General features: G+C 42.6%; 2 protein-coding genes across 2 annotated transcripts in view; both read right to left on the bottom strand.

Moving 5' to 3' along the window:
- Positions 1-9,953: 9,953 nt before the first annotated feature.
- On the bottom strand, positions 9,954-12,963 carry LOC136537059 (uncharacterized). Its single transcript, XM_066529153.1, has 2 exons — positions 12,368-12,963; positions 9,954-10,026 (listed from the first exon to the last, which is right to left on the bottom strand). The coding sequence occupies exons 1-2, from the start codon at positions 12,961-12,963 to the stop codon at positions 9,954-9,956; spliced, it is 669 nt and encodes a 222-aa protein (XP_066385250.1).
- Positions 12,964-19,566: 6,603 nt separating this feature from the next.
- LOC136529852 (uncharacterized) overlaps positions 19,567-21,515 on the bottom strand; it is a 32,240-nt gene continuing 30,291 nt past the window's right edge. The window contains exon 5 of the mRNA XM_066522938.1: positions 19,567-19,616. The gene's annotated coding sequence lies outside the window, so the exon portion shown is untranslated. The remainder of the gene's footprint in view (positions 19,617-21,515) is intronic.

Raw genomic sequence — 21,515 nt, 5'->3', positions numbered from 1 at the left:
AGGTTTGGCATAGAGCTACAGGCTAGCCTTGTCTGGCAGACCAAATGTGATCCGGTGCCTGAAGCAAGTTTCTAGTGGAGTAAACTTTCATCACATAGATCCTTTATCCTTAGATAAGCCCCACTACCCGAGTTATCCTTCTTCCCACCTTCTTGGGAGAACTAGTTAAGAGTCTACTTACACCTCTGTTCCTCATGGAAATATGATACCCTGAATACTATCGGGTGAAGTGCTACAACGCTATTTCCGTACGCTTGTGGACTTTTCTGCTTATGCTAAGAAGCACCAACAGACGATAGTTAGGATCAATCTGTTGTGCATATCATGTAACAAACTATGAATCCAATCTCTTAGCCTAATCGCCCTCTCTGTAACCCTACCCCCTCTGCCTATATAAAAGAGGGTAGGGACCTCGGGCTTGGGATCCATCTTCCACCATTCCAATCTACTACGTAGCTAGGAGCAACAGCCCTTGTAATTGAGCATATGAATAAAAGAGCAGCCACACCACTAGAGTAGGGTTTAGCGCGCCACCGCGCCTCTGTCGATATTTTACCACTGATAGCCTACCACGGGGGTACCCGAGATAGTTGTTCGAGCTTTGGTGAATAGTGGAACTCAGCAGTTACGCAAAGAGACTCATGATTTATACTGGTTCGGGCCCTTGACTTGGTCGAGTGATAACCTTACGTCCAGTTCGGCGTTAGCCTGTTTGCGTCGTATTGCTTTGAGTATTGGGTATGTGTTTAGTTGTTTACAAGGGATATCCTCACCAGCCCTTTATAGTCTAGGTGCTGAGAGAAGTTGTTTGTGTTCTACTCGGATACAAGGTCAAAGTCCTAAGCTATGCTTCGGGCACCTTTCCTTGTATAGTCTGAATTGGAGTTTTGATCTCGCACGTTGCTTTGCTCTATGCTCTTCTTGGCGATTGGGCTGTGGGCCTTGTTACCAAGGCCCACTTCCTTGTAGTATGGTCTATGGGGGGCCCATAGGGTTCCCCATCGATAAGCCATTGAGCATTTCATGATTGAGCTTCAAGGGGAGAGTTGTTGCAGACTTGATCCAGGTTCTTCTTGAAGTGAAATCTTGAGATGGTCTTCTTTGATTCTTCTTCTGACTGATGTGCACTTTTGCTGAAAAAAGTGCACTCAATGAGTGCAGCCCCCAAGCCTCAGCTGTTTGGCACAAAAAGCTAGAGGGTCTTTCTGCCTTGATGTCCTCCGAGTTCTTTTCCTTTGAGTGCAGCGAGTGCAAAATTGCACTCATTGAGTGTAGCCCCCGAGCCTCTTGTTTTTTGGTACAAAAAGTTGGAGGGTCAAAAAATTAAAAATGTACTTTTCTATGGTGGGTACTTGCAACCCCCAAGCCTTCTTCGGGTTCTTTTCTTTCGAAAAGAAATCGGATGAAGGGTCTTGATGTGTTGTCATTTGTTGTAGTCTTGAGTTCTTGTATTCTTGGTCCTTCATCTTTAAATCCGAGCCCCCGAGCATAGTTGAAGCTAATGCCAAACCCCCAAGCTTAGTGTTTGACTAAGCCATGATGTTCTTCTGAGTTGTTTTTATTCATCCAGGTCGTTTCTAGACTTCTCTGGTTCTTGATGTACCTCTTCTAGGTTGTTTGCACTTTGTCTAGGTTCTTTCTAAACTTGTATGTACCTCATCTGGGTTGTTTTCTGATCACTCCAGGTTCTTTTTTGTCTTGATTTCTGTTCCCAACTTGTCTGGGTTGTTTTTCTTCAATATGGGTTCTTTCTGATCTTGACTTGATCTCTGTCTCTCCTTGTTTGGGTTCTTTTCTGATCAATCCAGGTTGTTTCTTGACTTATCTAAGTAAAGTAGCTCTCAGGAGCATGTTTTTCCTAATCTCATGGTATAGATGTAGCTTTCCATCTTTGTTGGTTGTGGTTCCGCCTTGAGTAGGAATTTCTTTCTTCAATTCAATTCTTTCCTCATTCATAGATATGCTGCTGTGTGAGGTTGAGCAACCGCCGGGCTTTTGTATACTTGATAACTTTCGCGTTGGAAGTTAGAAGAGTTCTTGTGATGTGGCTTCCATGCTTGCTCTATCTGCCTGTGGAGGGTTGCAACCTCGAATTCCACTGGGTTCTTTGCTGCCACTCTAGAATGATCTCTTTTGCTTTCTTTATTGAATTTATCAAATCTTGTACTCCATTGTAATCTCAATGTTATCCGAGTGAAAGAAATAATGAATAAGATGGTTTCTACTAGAGGCCGAGTTGTCTATTACTGTATCCGAGTTCTTCTCTGTATCTGCATGCTTTGGCTGTAGTGTAGTATTGTTGCCAACTTGTTGTATCCTTTCTCTGCATTGCTTCCTTGTGAACGGTTTTGGCATCTAACCGTTGAGATCTGAAAGGACCGTTGCTTTCTTTTTCCGTTGTGCATGTCATTGATTGCGGAATAGTAATTTTTGGTGACCATTTTCACATGGGTTGCATGGGCCGTGTATTTTTCCCTTTATAAAAATGACTGCCCTATTATTGTTGCTCCACTTGCCTTTGCTATGAAAATTTCCTCAATCCTCGTTGCTGAAAAAACCTTAGCATTGCATCTGTCGCCTCAAATCTCTTGCTACTGCTACTTCATCTGGCCCTTGCTTTCAATTGATGGTGAAGAAGAACAAGGGCAAGGGTGAGTTTGTTGACGAGGAGAAAACTCTTAAGCAAATTGACAATCCTGAGTTTATGGCCATGAGACGGATGCAAAGGCAGTTCCCAAAGCCATCGACGCAGGAGGCGGAGCTGGATATGCATGTTGTGCATGGGCTCATTCAGGAGAAGTTTCTTTCCAATTACTTGCTGCTTGGCGAGCATGTGATTCCGTCCCCTTCTCCCGATCAATCTGTTTTGTTCATTCCTTTTGTGCGAGCGGGGCTCTGTTTCCCCCCGTCCAATTTCTTATTAGAATTTCTTAGATCTTATCAGATTCAGCTTCATCATCTTACCCCAAATGGGGTTCTTCTCCTTTCTACCTTCACACGTCTTTGCTAAACTTTTATTGGAATCCCGCCTCCTCTTCTCCTTTTTTGTTATTTCTTTCATATGCAGCTGTCTGATTCTAAAAATCCTCCTTTCTTTGGCTGTTGTCTCCTTCAATCTCATTAGGGATGTAAAGAAACTTTCCCTTCTCTTACTCTTTCTGATTCCGTAAGAGATTGGGCCGAGAAGTGGTTCTACGTCCCGAAACTGATCCCTTCTTTTTCTTCCAATATCTCTCTCACTCCGACTTCTCTTCCTATTTGGAAGGATAAACTTTCTTTGGTTGAGCTCATGGCACTTAAGCCTTTGCTTACTCGAATTAGCCTACTAAAGCAGGCTAGTTTGACTAGCAATGGCATAGTTGCCAGCTTTCTCCATCGCCGGGTGCAACCTCTCATGCAGAGGGTGCACTTTGGTTTTGAGTACACTGGTTCCCCAGATCCTTCTCGGCTTATTTTGGACACCGAGTTGTCTAAAGAAATCGTCCTTGAATGGTTGGGGTGGATTCTTAGTGGTGTCTCAGTGATGCCCGCCCATGTGGACGAGTATGATGCTGCTCATCCTCCTCCTGAGGTATGCGTATGCCTTCCTGAGTTCTTTTGTATCGGGTCTTTTTGATCTTATACTGATTTTGTCTCTTTTATGCAGGACTATGGTCGGGCTTTTAAGCTCATTGTCCCTATTGCTGCTACTGCTGATGTGGCCGAGGAGGAGGCTAAAGAAGACGATGCTGTCGCTGCTGCTGGCAACATGGTTGAAACTGTTGTTTCAGGGCCGGGTTCTTCTTCTGCCAGGTTGTCTATTGGCTTATTTGAAGGTCAACACTCCTATGTTGAGTATGTTCTTGATCCTCAGACTACTCGATATATCTTATTATCTAGGAAGCGGCGGACTAAGGCTACTTCTAAGCAGTCTTTGGCCAAGAGGCGACGTTCAGCTCGTCAACACCCTCCAACAGGTAATATTCTTGTAGGTGAGCTTGCGCTGAGCCTTTCCTGAGTTGTTTTCCTAGCTTTGTTTTGATTTGACCTACTTTTGTGTATTCATCCGAGTTCTTCTTATCTTCTAATAGATGGTCAGTCTGTTGCTGTTGATGAGGAGGTGACTGATAATGAAGTCCCCCTTAAACTTCGTTCGTAAGTTTTTACTTCTCGAGTGCCCTTGTATTTTGTAAGATTTGCTCTGACTGTGTTCTTTTTTTCTATAGTCGTGCATGGGCTCCTTGTGTCCCAAATGTAACAATTGCTTCTGCTTCTGTCCCGAAGGCCATCCTAATCCCTTCCTTTGAGGTGGTTGAGGATGATTTGTTTTTCGTGCCACTTCCCGACTTCATTTTCTCGGAGGTGGCTGGTGATTTTAAGAAGGTCATCAAGTAAGTTTTTCTCCTGGTTGTTCTCATTTTGATATCTTATTCTATTTTTGATAGACCCGAGTTCTTTTTCATTGTAGGCCTTCTAAGGATGCCTCGTCTTCTCTAGCCCTTGGTGCTGAAAAAGCTTTACAAGAATCTATTGTTTGTGAGCTCTTGTTCTGCCTTGCCTTTCTATCTCTTGTATAATTTATGTATTCTATATCCTTGTAGACTTATAATTCTACTTTTTGTAGCTTCTCCTCCTCGTGTTGCTCCTCTTGAGCCACATATTGAGGAACAGAATGTTGGGGCCCTGGTGTCCTCTCAGGAGGAGCACCGGGTTGTGGATAGTCCCTCGGGCATTTTTGCTGTTGCTCGTCTGCCACTTGGGTCGTCTCTGTTGTACTCCCTCGAGGCTGCTAGTCGAGTTGATGTAGCAGTGGGTGAGGGTTCTGATAACTACCCTCCCCCTGCTTCTGCTGCTGATGCTGATCGGCCGTTAGCATCTGGGTCGAGTACTCTTTTGCTAACTCATTCAGGAGAGGAAATGGCTCAGATTGGTCGAGTTGAACGGTTGGCCAAGTTGGCTTCTTCTTGGGAAACCTTTTCTGGTGCTTATGGCGCCGAGCTCAAGGTATCCGAGTTCTTTTTTGTCTTTCGATATTGGTTTCTTCTACTTCTGTCTCACACATTTTTCTTTGCAGTCTTTACTTCAAGATCAAGATATCTTGTTCGGTCCTTATGAGGCACAATTTACTGCCATTGCTAAGGCTAGTTTGAAAAGAAAGGAAGACGAGCTGGCTCAGGCTAAAGTTGTCCTGACTTATGAGAAGGAGCAGCGTGCTCTGACGAAGGCCACCCTTAATGCTAAGGTGCTTGATGCTGAGAAGGCGCGTGATACCGCTCAGGCTGAGAATTCTAACTTAAAGGAGAAACTGGCTGGTAAGTTGATCTTTTTGTTGATCGACTGCTTTTCCCTTGGTTTTGCTCTTTTTTCTTTTCTAAGTTGTTGATTTGCTTTCTTTCAGCTCTTGCTCGTGAAAAAGAAAACTAGTTGAAAGATAGGGAGGCGATGACTGGCACCCTCCGTACTTCACAAAATCAGGCTGAGTCTATAAGTACCCTTACTAATTCGAAGTTGAAAGAAACCCAAGATATTCTTGCTTAGGCAAAATTGATATGATCTGGCGCTGACCAAGATCTTGTTCAGGCCATAAAATCTATTCGAGATCTGCAGGCGAAGTTGAAGGCTACCCATGAGCAATTCCGGGCTCTTTATGCTGTAGTCGCTCCAATCATTGCTTTAGTCTGTCGGTGAGAAGACAGAGATCTGGGCCTTGGAGGCATAATACTGGTGCTTTCTTCCTGGTTTTATGATTTTGTAAGGGGTGGCTTTCACCGATGCATCAACAATGTGGTTTTATATGTCTGGGTTGTTGCTCCTGATGCCCCTCTTGAGTGGATTACTGAAGCTTCTGTAACGGCTGAGTTTTCAAGACAGTGGGAGGAGGCCAAAGTAGAGCTTAGTGGTCTATCAAACCAAATCTTGGAACAGATGAATGTGCTTCCTGCTGTGCCTCCTGCTCCTTAGATATTTTGTGTAATGAACTTGTGGTTTCTTGTAATATATATTTGTTTCTGTGAATATGATCAGGCTTTGCCCTACTTTTGAATCTATCTTTGACTGCTATGAGCAGGCTTTGACCTGTCTTTCTTTTACTGCATTTGTGTAATTTCTGAGTAGTCCTTCCACTTTGTGTGACTGGTTTTGTCGCTCTTCGGATAACAATAATGAACTGCATGTTGATATCCGGTTTGTAGAGTTGTTTTTTGCCACCCTTTTGAGTGTGGGATTTGATCATACTGCTTTCTTGAGTAGATAGCCATCCTTGTAGGGTTGTTTCCTACTGCTTTTGGGGCGAGTTGGTCGGCCATTCTTGCCAGATTGTACAATTGTTTCGGCTGCTCTTGGGCCGAGGTAGTTGGTCATGCTATTCTTGGAATCTGTAGCCAAGTTGACTTTGATCATGCTGCTTGTTGGGCGAAGTTTGTCAATCATACCGCTCTTGGGGTAGGCGACCGAGTTGTAAATTTGTAGATGCCGCTTGCTAGGCGAAGTAGTCGATCGTATCGCTCTTGAGGTAGGTGACCGAGTTGTTGGAGTGATTGTACCGCTCTTCGGGTGAAGTAGTCAATTGTACCACTCTTGGGGTAGGCGACCGAGTTGTTGGAGTGATTGTACCACTCTTGGGGCGAAGTAGTCGATTGTACCACCCTTGGGGTAGGTGACCGAGTTTTCTTTGTTGATTGTGCTGCTTGTTGGGCAAAGTTGTCAATCGTACCGCTCTTGGTGTAGGCGACCGAGTTGTATATTTGTAGATGCCTGCTTATTGGGTGAGGTAGTCGATCGTACCGCTCTTGGGGTAGGTGACTGAGTTGTTTTTGTAGATAGCACCGCTTGTTGGGCATAGTAAACGATCGTACCATCTCTTGGGGTAAGCGATCGGACCCGTATAGCACAACCGTTTCCGAGTTGGCTGTTTGCAGGGTAAGTAAGCAATCATACCAGCTCTTGGGGTAAGCGATTGCACCCGTATAGCAACAACCGTTTCCAGGTTGAGCTATCTGCGGGGCTATCCCTTTTTCCCCAACCTGATTATGGGTTGGTTCTATCCGTTGGATAGGGCTGTCAGTCGTACCATCTCTTTTTATGGTAGAGTGACAAATGCTAGCTTGGGTCTCCTTACCCAAGAAGCTATTTGGCCATTGGCCGTCCGTCAAACCATCTCCATATGGTTGAGTGACAAAATTGCCCATGTAGCGCAACCGTTTCTGGGTTGGCTGTTAACAGGGAAGCCCCTTTTTCCCCAACCTGATTATGGGTTGGTTCTATCCATTGGACAGGGCTTATATATTTGAAGTCGTTCTTCTTGAAGAATTTCTGCTTTATTTCTCTTGAAGCTTGAGTACAATATGTTGTACTAATTGTAGAATCTTTTGAGTTGACTGATATGCCAAGTATTCTTCACTGGTATTTCATCTGGAGTCATCAACTCGTATGTGTCGGGTCCTATTGCGTTTTTCACAATGAAGGGTCCTTCCCATGGAGTGAGTAGTTTGTGTCATCCATCTTTCTTCTAGATTAGTCTTAATACTGAGTCCCCTGGCTTTAGTAATCGGGGCTGAGTACTTTTGTCATAATGTCTTCGTAGTCCTTGCTGATATCTTGCATTTTGGATTATTGCACTGTCTCTTATTTCTTCTATTGAATCAATTTCTAACCGCCTTGTTTCTTCGGCTTTGCCTTCTTCATATTGTTCTATTCTTAGAGATAGCCATATCAAGTCAGCTGGTAGTACTGCTTCTGATCCGTAGACCAGAAAGAAAGGTGAGTAGCCGGTGGCTCTGCTGATCTGGGTTCTTAAACCCCATACTACTTTTGGTAGTTCGTCGATCCATTTTCCACCATAATCTTTCAAATCTTCATATAATCTTGGTTTTAAGCCTTGTAATATGAGTCCATTTGCTCTTTTGACTTGTCCATTGGCCTGTGAGTGTGCTACTGATGCAAAGTCAATTTCTATCCCACAATCTTTTGCCCAGTATTGAAATTATCTTGCTGTAAATGGTGAACCAAGATCTGTGATTATTCTGTTGGGTATGCCGAACCTATGCATGATGTCTTGTATGAATTCCACTGTCTTTTTTGCACTGTATTTGACCAAAGGTTTATATTCAATACACTTTGTAAATTTGTCGATTGCCACAAATATGTATTCGAAGCCTCCTTTTGCTTTTTTGAGTGGTCGTACTTGATCCAGCCCCCAGCATGAGAACGGCCAAGCTGGTGGTATGCATATCAAATTATGAGCGGGCACATATGATTGTCTGGCAAACATTTGGCAATTCTTACATGTTTTGACGAGTTCTTTTGCATCTTTGAGTGTTGTTGGCCAATAGAACCCGGTTCTGAATGCTTTGCCGACCAGTGTCCTAGAGGCTACATGATTTCCACAACATCCTGAGTGGATTTCATCCAAGATTTCCTTTCCTTTATCTGTTGGAACACATTTAAGTAGTACTCTAGATGATGCTGCTCTTTTGTATAGTTTGTCTCCCACCAGAACGTAGTTTTTGCTTCTTCATATAACTCGGGTTGCTTCTGCTTTGTCTTCGGGTAGTTTCTTCTCTTTGATAAAATCAATGTATGTTTGTCTCCAATCATTTTGTATGACCATGATCTATCTTGATTGGTCTGCTTCTTCTGCTTGATCTATTTCCATTGGATCTGTTGTTTCCTTTTCTTTTTCTGTGTTCCCGAGTTGTTTGATGGATGGAGCTGTGAGTTCTTCTACAAATATACTAGGTGGTACTTTTGCTCTATCTGATCCCAATTTGGCTAGCACATCTGCTGCAACATTGGAATCCCTTAGTACATGATGGATTTTGAGCCCTTGGAAATTTTTCTCTAATTTTTTGACTTCTACATAGTACGCATCCATATTATCTTTTGTACAATCCCAATCCTTGTTGACTTGATTGATTACTACAGTTGAATCACCGTAGACAAGTAGCCTTTTGATCCCAAGTGAGCTTGCAACTCTTAGACCATGTATTACTGCTTCATATTCTGCTTCATTGTTAGTCGCCTGCCAAAGTATTTGTAGCACATACTTTAACTATCTTCCTTCTAGTGATATGAATAACACTCCTGCTCCGGCTCCTCCTAACTTTAGGGAACCGTCAAAATACATTTTCCAATGATCAAGTATTGGTTTAGGTTCTTTTTGACTGATTTCTATCCATTCAGCAATGAAGTCGGATAATGCTTGAGATTTGATTGCTGTTCTTGGTTTGAAGTCTAGGTTGAGAGCACTGAGTTCTACTGCCCATTTTGATATCTGACTTGTTGCATCTTTGTTGCGTAGAATGTCTTGAAGTGGAAAATTGGTTACCACTGTAATCTTGTGTTCATGGACATAATGTCTCAGCTTTCTTGATGATATCAACACTGCATAAAGTAGTTTTTGCATGTGTGGGTATCTCACTTTTGATTCTGTTAGTACTTCGCTTATGTAATAGACTGGTCTCTGCACTTTGTAAGCGTGTCCGGGTTCTTCTCTCTCAACCACAATTGCTGTGCTGACAACATTTTTGGTTGCTGTAATGTATAGCATTATGTCCTCTTTGCCTTTTGGTGGTGTCATTACTGGTGATGATGCCAGGTATTCTTTTAACTTTTGGAATGCTTCTTTTGCCTCTTCTGTCCATTCAAAATTTCCTGCCTTTTTCAATAATTTGAAAAAAGGTAGCCCTTTTTCTCCTAGCCGGGAGATGAATTTGTTGAGTGCTGCCATGCATCCTATAAGCTTCTGTATGTCTTTAACTTTCTTTGGAGGTTTCATATCCATGATGGCTTTAACCTGCTTTGTACTTGCTTCAATTCCTCGGTTGCTGAATAGAAATCCGAGTAGTTGTCCTGATGGGACCCCAAAAACACACTTTGTGGGGTTTAGCTTCCACTGCCATGCTTTTAGATTCTTGAAAGTCTCTTCGAGGTCTTCTATCAATGATCCGGGTTCTTTTGTCTTGATTACTACATCATCAATGTATGCTTCTGTGTTTCTTCTGACTTGATTCCCCAAACAAGTTTGAATTGTTCTTTGATATGTTGTCCCTGCATTTTTAGCCCAAAAGGCATTGATTTGTAGCAATATGCCCCAAAAGGTGTAATGAACGATGTCTTGCTTTGGTCTTCTTCTCTAAGGGATATTTTATGATAGCCCGAGTAGCAATCCAGAAAGGATAATAGGGCTGATCCTGCTATTGAGTCGATGATTTGATCAATCCTTGGTGGAACATATGGATCTTTTGAGCAATTTTTGTTGAGGTCTGTGTAGTCAATGCATATGCACCATTCTTTTGAATTCTTCTTCTCAACTAGGACTGGGTTGGCAAGCCAATCCAGGTTGATTATTTCTCTGATGAATCCCGCTGCCATGAGCTTGGTGATCTCTTTTTTTATTGCTGCTTTTCTATGTGGAGCGAATCTTCATAGCTTCTGCTTAATGGGTTTGGACCCTTTGTTCACATCAATTATGTGCTCAACCAACTTTCTTGGGACCCCTGGCATATCGGCCGTCTTCCAAGCGAAGATATCTTTGTTGTCCCGAAGAAAGTTGGTGAGCGCGAGTTCCTATTTGGGATCGAGATTTGCACTAACGATTGCCGTCTTCTCCAGGTCACTAGTCAATAAGTCAATAGTCTTGGTAGCGGCTTCTTTTGGTGGTGCAAAGTTGCTTGGCTTCTTAGCCGGTATTTGAATCTCATCTGGGCTCATTTCGTTGGCTAGTATTGCAATCTCCTTTCCTTTCTTTATGTCTTGTAATCTTTCGAATATTTGTATTGCTTGTACGTCGCAATCATGTGCTTTCTTTAGATCTCCTTTCAATGATAATACGCCCTTTGTTGTTGGCATCTTGAGTAGTAGTTATGGATAGTGTGGCACTGCCATGTATTTTGTTAAAGCTGGTCTCCCAAGTATTGCGTGGTAGCATGATTCAAAGTCTACAACTTCGAATTTGATGAATTTCGTCCGGTATTTGTCTGGTGTGCCAAAGGTGACTGGTAGGGTTATCTATCCGAGTGGCATAGCTGCTCTGCCAGGTACTATTCCATAGAATGGTGTGCTTGTTGGTGTCATTAGTTCTTCACAATTCAGATTCATCCTTCTGAGAGTATCTATGAAATTTATGTTGAGCCCGGCTCCTCCGTCGATGAGTACTTTAGTTACTACCACTCCTGCGATAGTTGGACCTAGTACCAGCGGGTAGCATCCTATGTTTGCTGCACTGGTCCATTGGTCTTCTCTTGCGAAGTGGATGGGGTACTCTGACTAATCTAGATATCTTGGGGTGGCTGGTTCAGCTGCCATGATGGCTCTGTGAGCTAGTTTTTCTTGCCTTTTGCTTCGTGTGTTAGGAACACCTAAAAATATAACTGCTAATTGGCATTTGGGTTCTTGATAATCTTCTTCAGCTTCCTTTTTCTTCTTGGATTCTTCTTGCTTTTGCTCTGAGTTGTTTTGATTCCTGTTTTCTCTCTTCATGAATTGCCGCTGAAAAGTGTTGCATTCAACTAACTTGTGTCTGGTTCCTAGGTGTATGTGACATGGCATGTTCTTTATGTTTTCTGGTTCTCTTCCTTGGTAGTTGTTGCTCCGATAGTTGCTATTACTGTTGTACCCGCTGTTGTTACTGTTGTTGTTATTGTTGTAGTTGCCATTGTAATTGCCACCGTTGCTATTGTCATTGTATCTTCTCTTGGTGTCTGTGGTTGCCACCAGGTTGTCCTACCTTGGCCTTTTGTCTTGCTGTCTATAATCAGGTCTTCTATTTTCTAGGTTGTCCCTAGCAAACCGATGCCGGGTTCTTTCTTCTGATGAAATCAGCTTTTCAACAATCCTCTTGAAATCTTCATTTGTTCTTGGGTTCTCATTGAAATAGTCTTTGTATTGCCAGTTTGCTAAGATTCCTTTCGCAAAGGCTTCTATCACTTCTCTATCGGTAATGTCGTGGACTTGAGCCCTGAATTCTCTGAATCTTCTAATGTATTCCCTTAGACTTTCTCCTCTCCTTTGCCTTACTCCTTTCAACTCGGCTATGGTCATTAGATGGATAATAATGCCTACAAAGTTGTTGCAGAAAGCTTCTTGCAAGTCTTCCCAATATCTGATTGATCTTGGCCTCAATTTGTCAAACCATTGTAGTGGCATTGCTTCGAGGGCCATTGGGAAAAATAGAGCCATGATGTCGTCATCTCCTCTGGCTAACTCAATAGATTGGGAATAAACTCTTAGCCATTGTCTTGGTTCTACTTTGCCATCGTACTTGGAATGATTTGCTGGTTTAAATTTGTGTGGTAGCTTCAATGTTTGTAGTCTTCCTACGAAACAAGGGAATATGTCGTATGGTTCCGTTCTTCCGTAGCCTGGTGATCTTGCCCTTCTATAATAAGACCTGTCTTCTTTTAACTCGGACTCTCCGTAGTCATCTTCTTTGTCAAATCTTCTTGATATTTCTTGGTAGTGTTGGCTCAATTCTGGTTTGCCTCTTTCTTGTTGCTTTGAGTAATGTTCCTGCCTTCCATTAACATCAGCACTCTCTACTGGTCCTAGCCATTGAAAACTTGATTTTTTGGGTGGTTCCTCTCCTTGTGGCTCCTGTGGAACTTCTTTGCCGGGTTGTTTTTCTGATCCCCCGTCTTCTTTCTTCTGATCTTCCTTTGTTTTTCCGTTATTCGTGAGGGTGTGCAACTCCTTTGTTAATTCTTCAATTCTTTCCCTTTTTGTACTTTTTGCGGCTTCTCTTTCTGCCTTCTTTCTGTTGTATTCCGTTAGTTTCGCCATGTACTTATTCCAGATTTGCTTCCTTTGTTTAGCCCTGTTCCTTCTTCCAGCCTTCATTTTATTCTTCTTTAGTCTTGCTAGCCTTTGCTCATCATTTTCGTTGCTATCACTTTTCTCATCTGGTGAGATGTTGCCTTCTGATTCATCTGAAGATTTTATATCTGGTATCTGTGGTGGTTCCAAAGGTTGTTCTAACTGCTCCACCATGTATACAGTGTACTTCTTCTAAGCTCTTCTTGTACGGTACTTCATCCTTCATTTGGTTGAGCTATCGGTAGTTTCTGAGCTAGATCCGAGTTCTTTTCCCTCTTGATAAGGTAGTTCTTCATTGTACGTGCTAGTCTAGGCTTTGCTTGAGGTGAAAGAACCCGGCCAATGCACCACACAATCTTGTGGGGTAATTGTCATGATCATCCCTTCTTGTGCTCCCTCTAGGAGTATTTTTCTTGCTGAGTTCATCTTGTCTTGGGTAAAGTGTTGGTAGATTGATGCTGTGTTGTATAGTACGTACGTTCCTGAGTTCTTCTTAGAGTCGTACGTGTTGTATTCCATCACGATCGTTGTTGCGTCTCCAGGTCCAATTAGGCTTGGCTCTTTCGCTGTGAAGATTGTCTTGGAGTCGGGTTGCATCTCTTTCTCAGAGTCAGTTTCGTATCTGCTTTCTTCTTCATTCTGAGTTGGATCCGAAGTTGAAAGTTTCATCATCTTCTCGGCGAGTTCATATTCAACTTTGTTGTCGAGTTCTTTTTCTTCTTGGAGACGGGTACATAGCTTGCCATCGTTGTTAGCCTCATAGATCCAGGATCCGAAGACGAAGGTTGTTTCCGCCGGAAAAGCCATCTTGAGGTCGAGGTCCGCCGAGCTCTCGAGAAAAAATTTGTCGAAAGCCCCTACCTGGCGCGCCAGTTGTTGGTGTTTTACCACCGATAGCCTGCCACGGGGGTACCCGGGATAGTTTTTCAGGCTTCGGCGAATAGTGGAACTCGGCGGTTATGCAAAGAGACTCACGATTCATACTGGTTTGGGCCCTCAACTTGGTCGAGTAATAACCTTACGTCCAGTTCGGCGTTAGCCTGTTTGCGTCGTATTGCTTTAAGTATTGGGTATGTGTTTAGTCGTTTATAAGGGATATCCTCACCAGCCCTTTATAGTCCAGGTGCTGAGAGGAGTTGTTTGTGTTCTACTCAGATACAAGGTCAGAGTCCTAAGCTATGCTTCGGGCGCCTTTCCTTGTATAGTCTGAATTGGAGTTTTGATCTTGCACGTTGCTTTGCTCCGTGCTCTTCTTGGCGATTGGGCTGTGGGCCTTATTACCAAGGCCCACTTCCCTGTAGTACGGTCTATGGAGGGGCCCGTAGGGTTCCCCATCGATAGCCTTGAACTAGTATAAATCTCTGTGTCTCACGTGCTACCATCTCGATCTATCTACATGATCACGTTGCTAGGCATTACTATAGCTAAATCATCTTACACTCTCCCCCCTCCGCAACCTGCTACCCAACGCCCCTAGTGACCCGGCTCCTGCTCCCCCCACCAGCGACTTCGATGAGGTAGGTTGGTCTTTCTCTAGATATGAGCCCTCCTCCTCCTCTAGATCTGAGGGGATGTGGTAGTGGCTAGGGTTTTGGCAAGCTCTAGAGCCCTATTTCCTCCTCTCTCCGGCGAGCTTGAGCTGATGGGTCAGGGGCTATTTTGTATGCTTTTTTGTTGTTTCTCCCGTATTGCAATGGGTTTTTTTGGATGTTGCAACAGATGATTTTTTAATGTTACAATGAGATTTTTGGGTCGTTGCAACAGATGTCTTTACGATGTTGCGGTACTACTGCTTGAGATGTTTCAGTACACAATTTTTGATGTTGTAGCACATAATTTTCGATGTTGCAGTATATTTTTTTTATGTTGCAGTTGTAGTACATATTTTTTTATGTTGCAGTACATAATTTTCGTTGTTGCAATACATATTTTTTCGATGTTGCAGTACATATTTTTCAATGTCGCACTACATATTTTTGATGTTGCACTACATATTTTTTTCCATGTTGCAGAATTCATATTCTGATGTTGCACTACATAGTTTTTCCATGTCTTGAGATGTTGCACTTGAAGTATTTTCGTGCTCCTGGGACGGGGGTGCAGTGGGGGAACGGGGTGATGCTAGGGGGAGGAGTGTAGGTGGGATCCGTTCTATTCCTGTGGGAGGTCGGGCGGGTTTGGGAAGAGAGCGGCGTTCCGTTCTATTCTCGCAGGGAGCGGATGGGTTTGGGAAGGGCGCGACATCCGGACGTGTCTCATGCGCCAGACGTCCGGGCGCTAGGATTAGCGAATTTCCTTTGCTCTTGGTTCCTCCGTTCCGGACACCAATTTGTATAGTTTTTTTTATTTTTCCATTTCTCTATTTTGTGGATACATTTCTGTGTTATTCTATGTTTTCTTTTTTTTTATTTTCTACTAGAAAAACTATCTAATGATAAGGTAAAACAAGTCTTGCTAGAATTTTTTTGTTTAATCATAAGGCACAAAGATGTATCCATAATGATATCATAACTTTAACTTTATAGTATCCATGTGTTGGTAGATATCGAGTTTGGTGACTCTTTTAAAGGACTCATAAAAATTTGTCAACCCAAATTTTCTTTGGTTATTGCGGTTCCTCAATATCAGGAACTAAATTTTTTGTTTTTGGTTCTTTCGGTTTTGGTTAATTATGTTCAGGCCTACAAACTTGTATAGACGTGTTTTGTCTTAGAATCAGACTCTACAGTGATTGCATCATCATTTTCATTTCATTTTGAATCAAACTCTCTACCATGCATGGATGCGGATTTCTCTAACATGGACATTAGATATTTTATATTATATTATATATATATATATATAATATGCAAATTAATCTAATATATACAATGCCATGGTTTTACACTTCTTTTGTCCGGTAAACTCTAAGGTGTCAACTACTCGTTGAATATAATTCTTTATTATAGATCATATAAAACATGTGGTACGATGCCGTTACTTTTCTATTATCTATCTATTTATTATAATTTATATGATTTTCTATTATTTATTTATTTATATAATATATATATATATATATAATATGGGATCTTGGTGTACTATCCCTGGCTAGCTTGTATTTTTTGCTTTTTCCCCACAGGTGTACGAGTAGGCTTGTGTTTTTTTCCGTTTTCTTTTGACAGGTGTTGGCGGTTTCCTCACTGAACAGAAAAGAAAATAAACAAAGAAATTCTACTCTTCTTTCCTTTTATTAGATTTCTATTCTTATATTTTTTATTTGGATTAAGATTCCTATTCCGGTTATTTAGAGTTGGAGAGATCTAATTAGATTAATATAAAATTCCTAGTTATCCATATTATTATATTTTTTCCTATTTGGATTAAGATTTTTATTCACCTGAAATCGGAGAGATCTAATTGGATTATGATTCCTAGTTATATATAGAGAAGGGCTATATACGGTTTTCCACATTTACAAAGTTAGTTAAGGGATGGTCAAACCAAAATATAGGTGGAGATAAATTTTGTCTCATTATTATTAAATATAGATAAATAATTTATCGATTAGTTTGAGTCCTATCCTAATTTGATACAGACTCTAAGAAGACAAACTGGAGGACAAAAAAAATGTAGGAAAAAAATAATACGGATAGAACCCGAACTAGAATAGAAAAAAAAATATACAAACATACCGGAGTGAAAAAAGAGGCCGAAAAAAAAAGTTATGGCAGAAAAAAAAGTTATGTCCGAAATTTTATCTTTTTATTACTAGGTGTAGATTCATCTGTTCCAAACCAGCCCTCCAGATTTGGTGTCTTTCACCACAGGATAAATCTGAACTGCTTTAAAGCTACTGTTCTAGAAATTTCCTGGGTTCGTTCCTTCTAACCACTGCAATTATTGCCGCTACTTAATTTCCAGTCAATCCTGGTATCTCGCCGCTGCCGCCGATAGTTTATTCCTTTTTTTTTTTGGAACGCCGATAGTTTATTCCTGCCAGTTTGAAACCGAGGCACGATCGTGGACCATGGCTATAAATTATTTGTCTCTGTGGCCAACGAGCGATCGATTGAGCTCATTTGCGTGCCAAACTGCCAATTTTCTTGGCACATGTTCAAAATTTTGACCTTATTAGCAACATATTCTCCGTCACATGTCCGCTTGCGAGAATAGCATGACCACATGAGGCATGCCCGTGATGCTCGGGATTCATTTATTTATTGTGTTTTTAGATCATGTCATTACAATTCTTCAAGTTTTGAGATAGTTTATTACAATTCGCCTATTCAGAGATCTGTCATTATAATTCCATATCTCCCTCATTTAGACCATTTTCTACACTTCTCGTGTATATGGGCACACTATTAGGCACGTATGCGTACAGACCCACTGCGTGCGAGGCAGGGCAGCCGCGGTTGACCGCAGCGGCCAGCGCGCAAGACGGAGCGGTGGCGCTTACCCGCGACGGCCTACCTCATTGGAGGAGCACGCCGAGCACGGTGGACACGCACACCATGGCCACCTATAGCAGCACCACCATCTCCTCCGTGACGGAGCCAGCCAGCGCCACCATCACCATCGCCACGACATATCCATGGGCATTTGGCTAGTGCCGCTGGTGTCTGTTGTTGGTATTTCTTTTGTCTATTGGATGATTCCGCAAGCGCATAGAATATAGCACTGTAGCACTTCACCCAGGAGTATTTCAAGATATCGTTATTTATTTTATCCCAAGGAAAATCGCTAGCTAGGAATGATAATATAGTAAAAGAGAGATCCTTATATATACCACAACTTAGTATCAACTAGTGTAAGGGGGTAATCGAAATATAATAGAAAGGGTTGATGCAACAAGCCAAGATAAAGATAATAAAAGATAATTAGTAAAGTATAGCTAGGTGGGAGGACAACGAGCAAGTAAAGTAGTCCTGTGCTTCAAACTCTACTCATATGAACTTAACTTAATCACACAATTGTGATCTATAGATTGATACCTTACAACATGTATGCTAGGCGATAGGCGAACAATAGGAGACAAAATCCTTATCCGAAGCGGCTACCTTGTAATGGGGCCTTACCTTTTAAGAACTTGCCTACGTGGTGGAATACAAAGACTATACAAGGTTATCACCACTTGCTAGCTACCACATTCTATCCATGCAACAAGCGATAACCAATTAAATGCATGATAATGTATAGGCACCACGCTTACACCTTATCTCACTACTCTAATTGTGCACACACAGATCAATTAGAGCACCCTATGATAGGCGATAATTGCATACAAATGTGGGTTATAGGATGACAATCTAGTATATAACAACTATATGATAAGGCACAATAGTACTATAACAAATATAATATTACACAAGTAAAGACTAAGTAAAGTAAAGCAAGAATATAACTATATTGAATAAAGTAAAAGTCTTACTAAAAAGGGAAAGGTATAAGGGCTATACCAGACTCTCTAGAAGACAACTCCAGAAACCTCGAGCAAGCTCGACTCAACTCTAACTCCCACACTAGACTACACTACTAAGACGATAGAGTGGAACTACACTAGTCTTCACTTGGAGCTTGAAGGCATGAGTTGAAGGTGGAGAAATGAGCCTCTATTTGTAGGTGAAGATGGGGTAGGGGCTACTCCTGTGCCACATCATCGTTCCAAGTGATCTTCATCATGAGCCATTGGATCAAACCGCCATTGAATCAAGGGTGGAGATCACCGGAGTGCATGGAGGCATAAGGCGGTGGAGTGAGGAAGGGTGTCGACCGAACCCCTATGACTCGTGGGCCTCCTCCCTTCCTTCTAGAAGGGTGGCCCACATGTCATAGTGGAGGTTGGACACCTTAGATGATGTTGTCATGTCGGTTTTGCTTCCTTGTAGGCCCATGGATCTATGTGACTTGATCTTGAACCGTTGAGAGAAAACACAAAGTGGATCCAAGGGCTGAGGATCATTTTGGGATACTTCACATGGATCATGGTGACTTGGCATGGTTTGGTGGGCCCAAGGGGGGTTCGGTCGACCCCCCTATGGGGGTCCCACGGGCTCATTTGTCCCCAATTTCATACCCCATAGAAAAATACCCCAAGGTACAAGTGGAACTTGTTATTGATAAAATATGCTCATGTCATGTTATTCTTCTTTTGATCTGAGGCTGTTGACGGTGTTTTGAGTGTGTATATTTATGACATTTTCACTGTCAACACCTGCAAAGTCCAAAATCGTCGCTGTGCCACGGTTGTGGTCCGTCGCTGGCGAACCACCGAGGTTGGGCGTCGGTCGTCGCGCGTTCCCCCTGCGCGCGTGACAGGTGCCGGCTGGGGCACTGTCGCGACCTCCAAGGAAGCTGCGGTTCCACCAGGGAGCTCTCCTGGCTTGACACTGGCAGTGAGCTCTCCTGCCTGCTCTGCGCGACGGGGTGCAGGGAAGCGCCATGGCCGACGCTGCCATGCCCTGTTGCTTCACGCAGTGCAGCTCCTGGGACCTGTCGACGCGGTTGTTGCGGTCTGCGTTCGACTGCATGTCCATCGCATATGACTCCTCCCCCAACGGCGTCGCAATGGTCTGCTGCAAGGCATGAATAGGGGCACACTCACCTTCGTGACGCAAGTCAGGACGCACCGGTTCACGTACTGCATCTCTGACCGAGACGACGCCGGCATGCTTCTCCTCGGCCACAACGTCCTCGCCATGGACGTTGCGGAGGAGATGGTGGCGTTGCTACAGGTGGCCATGGCATGCGTGTCCACCGCGCCCAACACGTTCCTCCCTTGAGGCAGGTTGTCGCGGGCGAGCGCCATCACTCCGCTCGCGCGCACTGGGCCTGTACTCATATTTCTGTAGGTATATGTGCATGACAGTGGGCCCATGTTCGTGAGAGGTGTAGAAAATGGCATGGATTGAGGAGTGATGGAATTATAATGAAAGATCTCTGAATAGGTGAATTGTAATAGTGTATTTCAAAACTTGGAGAATTGTAATGGCGTAGATAAAAAAAAACTTATTTATTAGCCAATGTTTTCTTTTTACCTAATTATTTTAATTATTTCACTGTTTATTTTCTAGAACAAAATCAAGTGTTGTGACTTTTTTTCAAATTAAATATGATACTATGGAAGTACTTCCCAAGACAAATCCATATATAAGATTTTTTTCAAACTAGATATTTTGGAAACTATTGATAGTATTTTTTTTAAATGACCATATGCCAATCAAAGTATTAAGAATCTATGACCAGAGGAAGTAATCTTTTGGGGCATGACTTGCAAGCATCAATGTTGTATCCCAGAATTTTGATTTCCTACCGTCGCCAATTGTGAATTGGTAAGCTAACATGATGATACTACCAATCATATACCGTGCCCGCCCCACCCCCCCCCCCCCCCCCCCCCCCCCCCCCCCCCCCACACACACACACACAAAGAATAAGCGTGTTTGGCTGTGAAGTTTTTTTTAGGTATTGGAAAAATACTACAGTTTTGTAGGTTGTTCAAACTGTGTTTGGATTCATCAAACCTGTTAGTTTTTAAAACTACATATATAGTATTATATAAATTGTGGTTATTTCTGGAGTTTTAGTAAATCCTCTTGAGTTTTTTTTTTTGTAAACCACGGTTTGCACATCTTTGGCTTATAAAACTACTGTTTTTTATACCATAGTTTTTTAGACTAAAACATCTAAACATGCCCTAAGAGTAGTTGTTAGGTTCAGCCATTTGACCTACCCGTGAATATTTTTCACCGCACCTCTGCCTACAACATGCTCCTTCTATCGTGAAATACAAGGTATCCAAACAATTTTAGGATCAAATAAGGAGTCTGGCAAAAGACGCCACACATCACAATGCATCACTCTTTGCTAATTAAGCTAACTCATGAGCAAGTCAAGTGAACGTGTTATCTCAACCGATTTATTTATTTAAAAAAGGCTGAAATACAAGGTGTTCAAGCAATTTTAGGACCCAATAAGAGTCTGGCAAAAGACTTAATTGGCGCACACATCACAATGCACCATTCTCTTTGCTAATTAAGCTAACTCATGAGCAACTCAATTGGACGTGTTGTCTCAACCGAATTTTTAATTTAATGAAAAAGCCTCATCCTAGCTAGTTGTAAGTTTATTTGTTATGACAATAATATTGTCTATACTCTATTGCACATTTTCTAGAATAGTATCTATACAATATCATTTCAAATTAAAAGAAAGCCTAGAATTATTATAGGAATTGCTATATCTGCCAATAGATTTAGATGGCCTGTATCTGTTAGATTTTTTAGTCATTAGATGGAAACCAAAAGGTGTGGGTCTCTTTATCTCTTGCAGTCTTATACCTTCCCCTCCTCCTCATCCACCTCCTCCTTCTTTCTCCCTCTCGCGGTCCTGCCCTTGAAGATACCGGCCTCCACCATGCACAGCAAATTCATCCGCTCCTTCCAACGCCGCAAGTTTGTTAGAGCTGCTCCCTCTATCGCTCTCTGGAGCACTCCACTAAAACCGCTGTTGTCTGCCGCTACGAGTTAGCCAGAGCTGCCTACTTTCACCACCTTATGGAGAACTCTACCTCCCTTGAAGCCGATGCCCTCCACCACACCTGAAGCCATTGCCCTCCACCAACGCGAGTTCCCACTTCCCACCATCCTCTAGCGTTTTCTTCTATGATGTCGCGAGTTCATCGAAACCAAGTAGGCAAACCCTTATTCTTGCCATCGTCGGTGCCAGCAAGACACCTAGCAGCC

Source organism: Miscanthus floridulus, chromosome 2, assembly GCF_019320115.1.
Source record: "Miscanthus floridulus cultivar M001 chromosome 2, ASM1932011v1, whole genome shotgun sequence".
In the NCBI taxonomy this organism is placed as follows: Eukaryota; Viridiplantae; Streptophyta; class Magnoliopsida; order Poales; family Poaceae; genus Miscanthus; species Miscanthus floridulus.
This window is presented reverse-complemented; position numbering and strand designations above follow the sequence as displayed.

What these genes read in the sequence shown, in the direction of transcription:
- LOC136537059 (XM_066529153.1), bottom strand. Translation starts at nt 12,963, where the DNA reads ATGGTGGAGCAGTTAGAACAACCTTTGGAACCACCACAGATACCAGAT. An exon ending in TCCGAGTTAAAAGAAGACAG is followed by an intron (nt 10,027 to 12,367) that starts GTCTTATTATAG and finishes CTAAAAATGCAG; the next exon opens with GGACAACATATCAAAGAACA.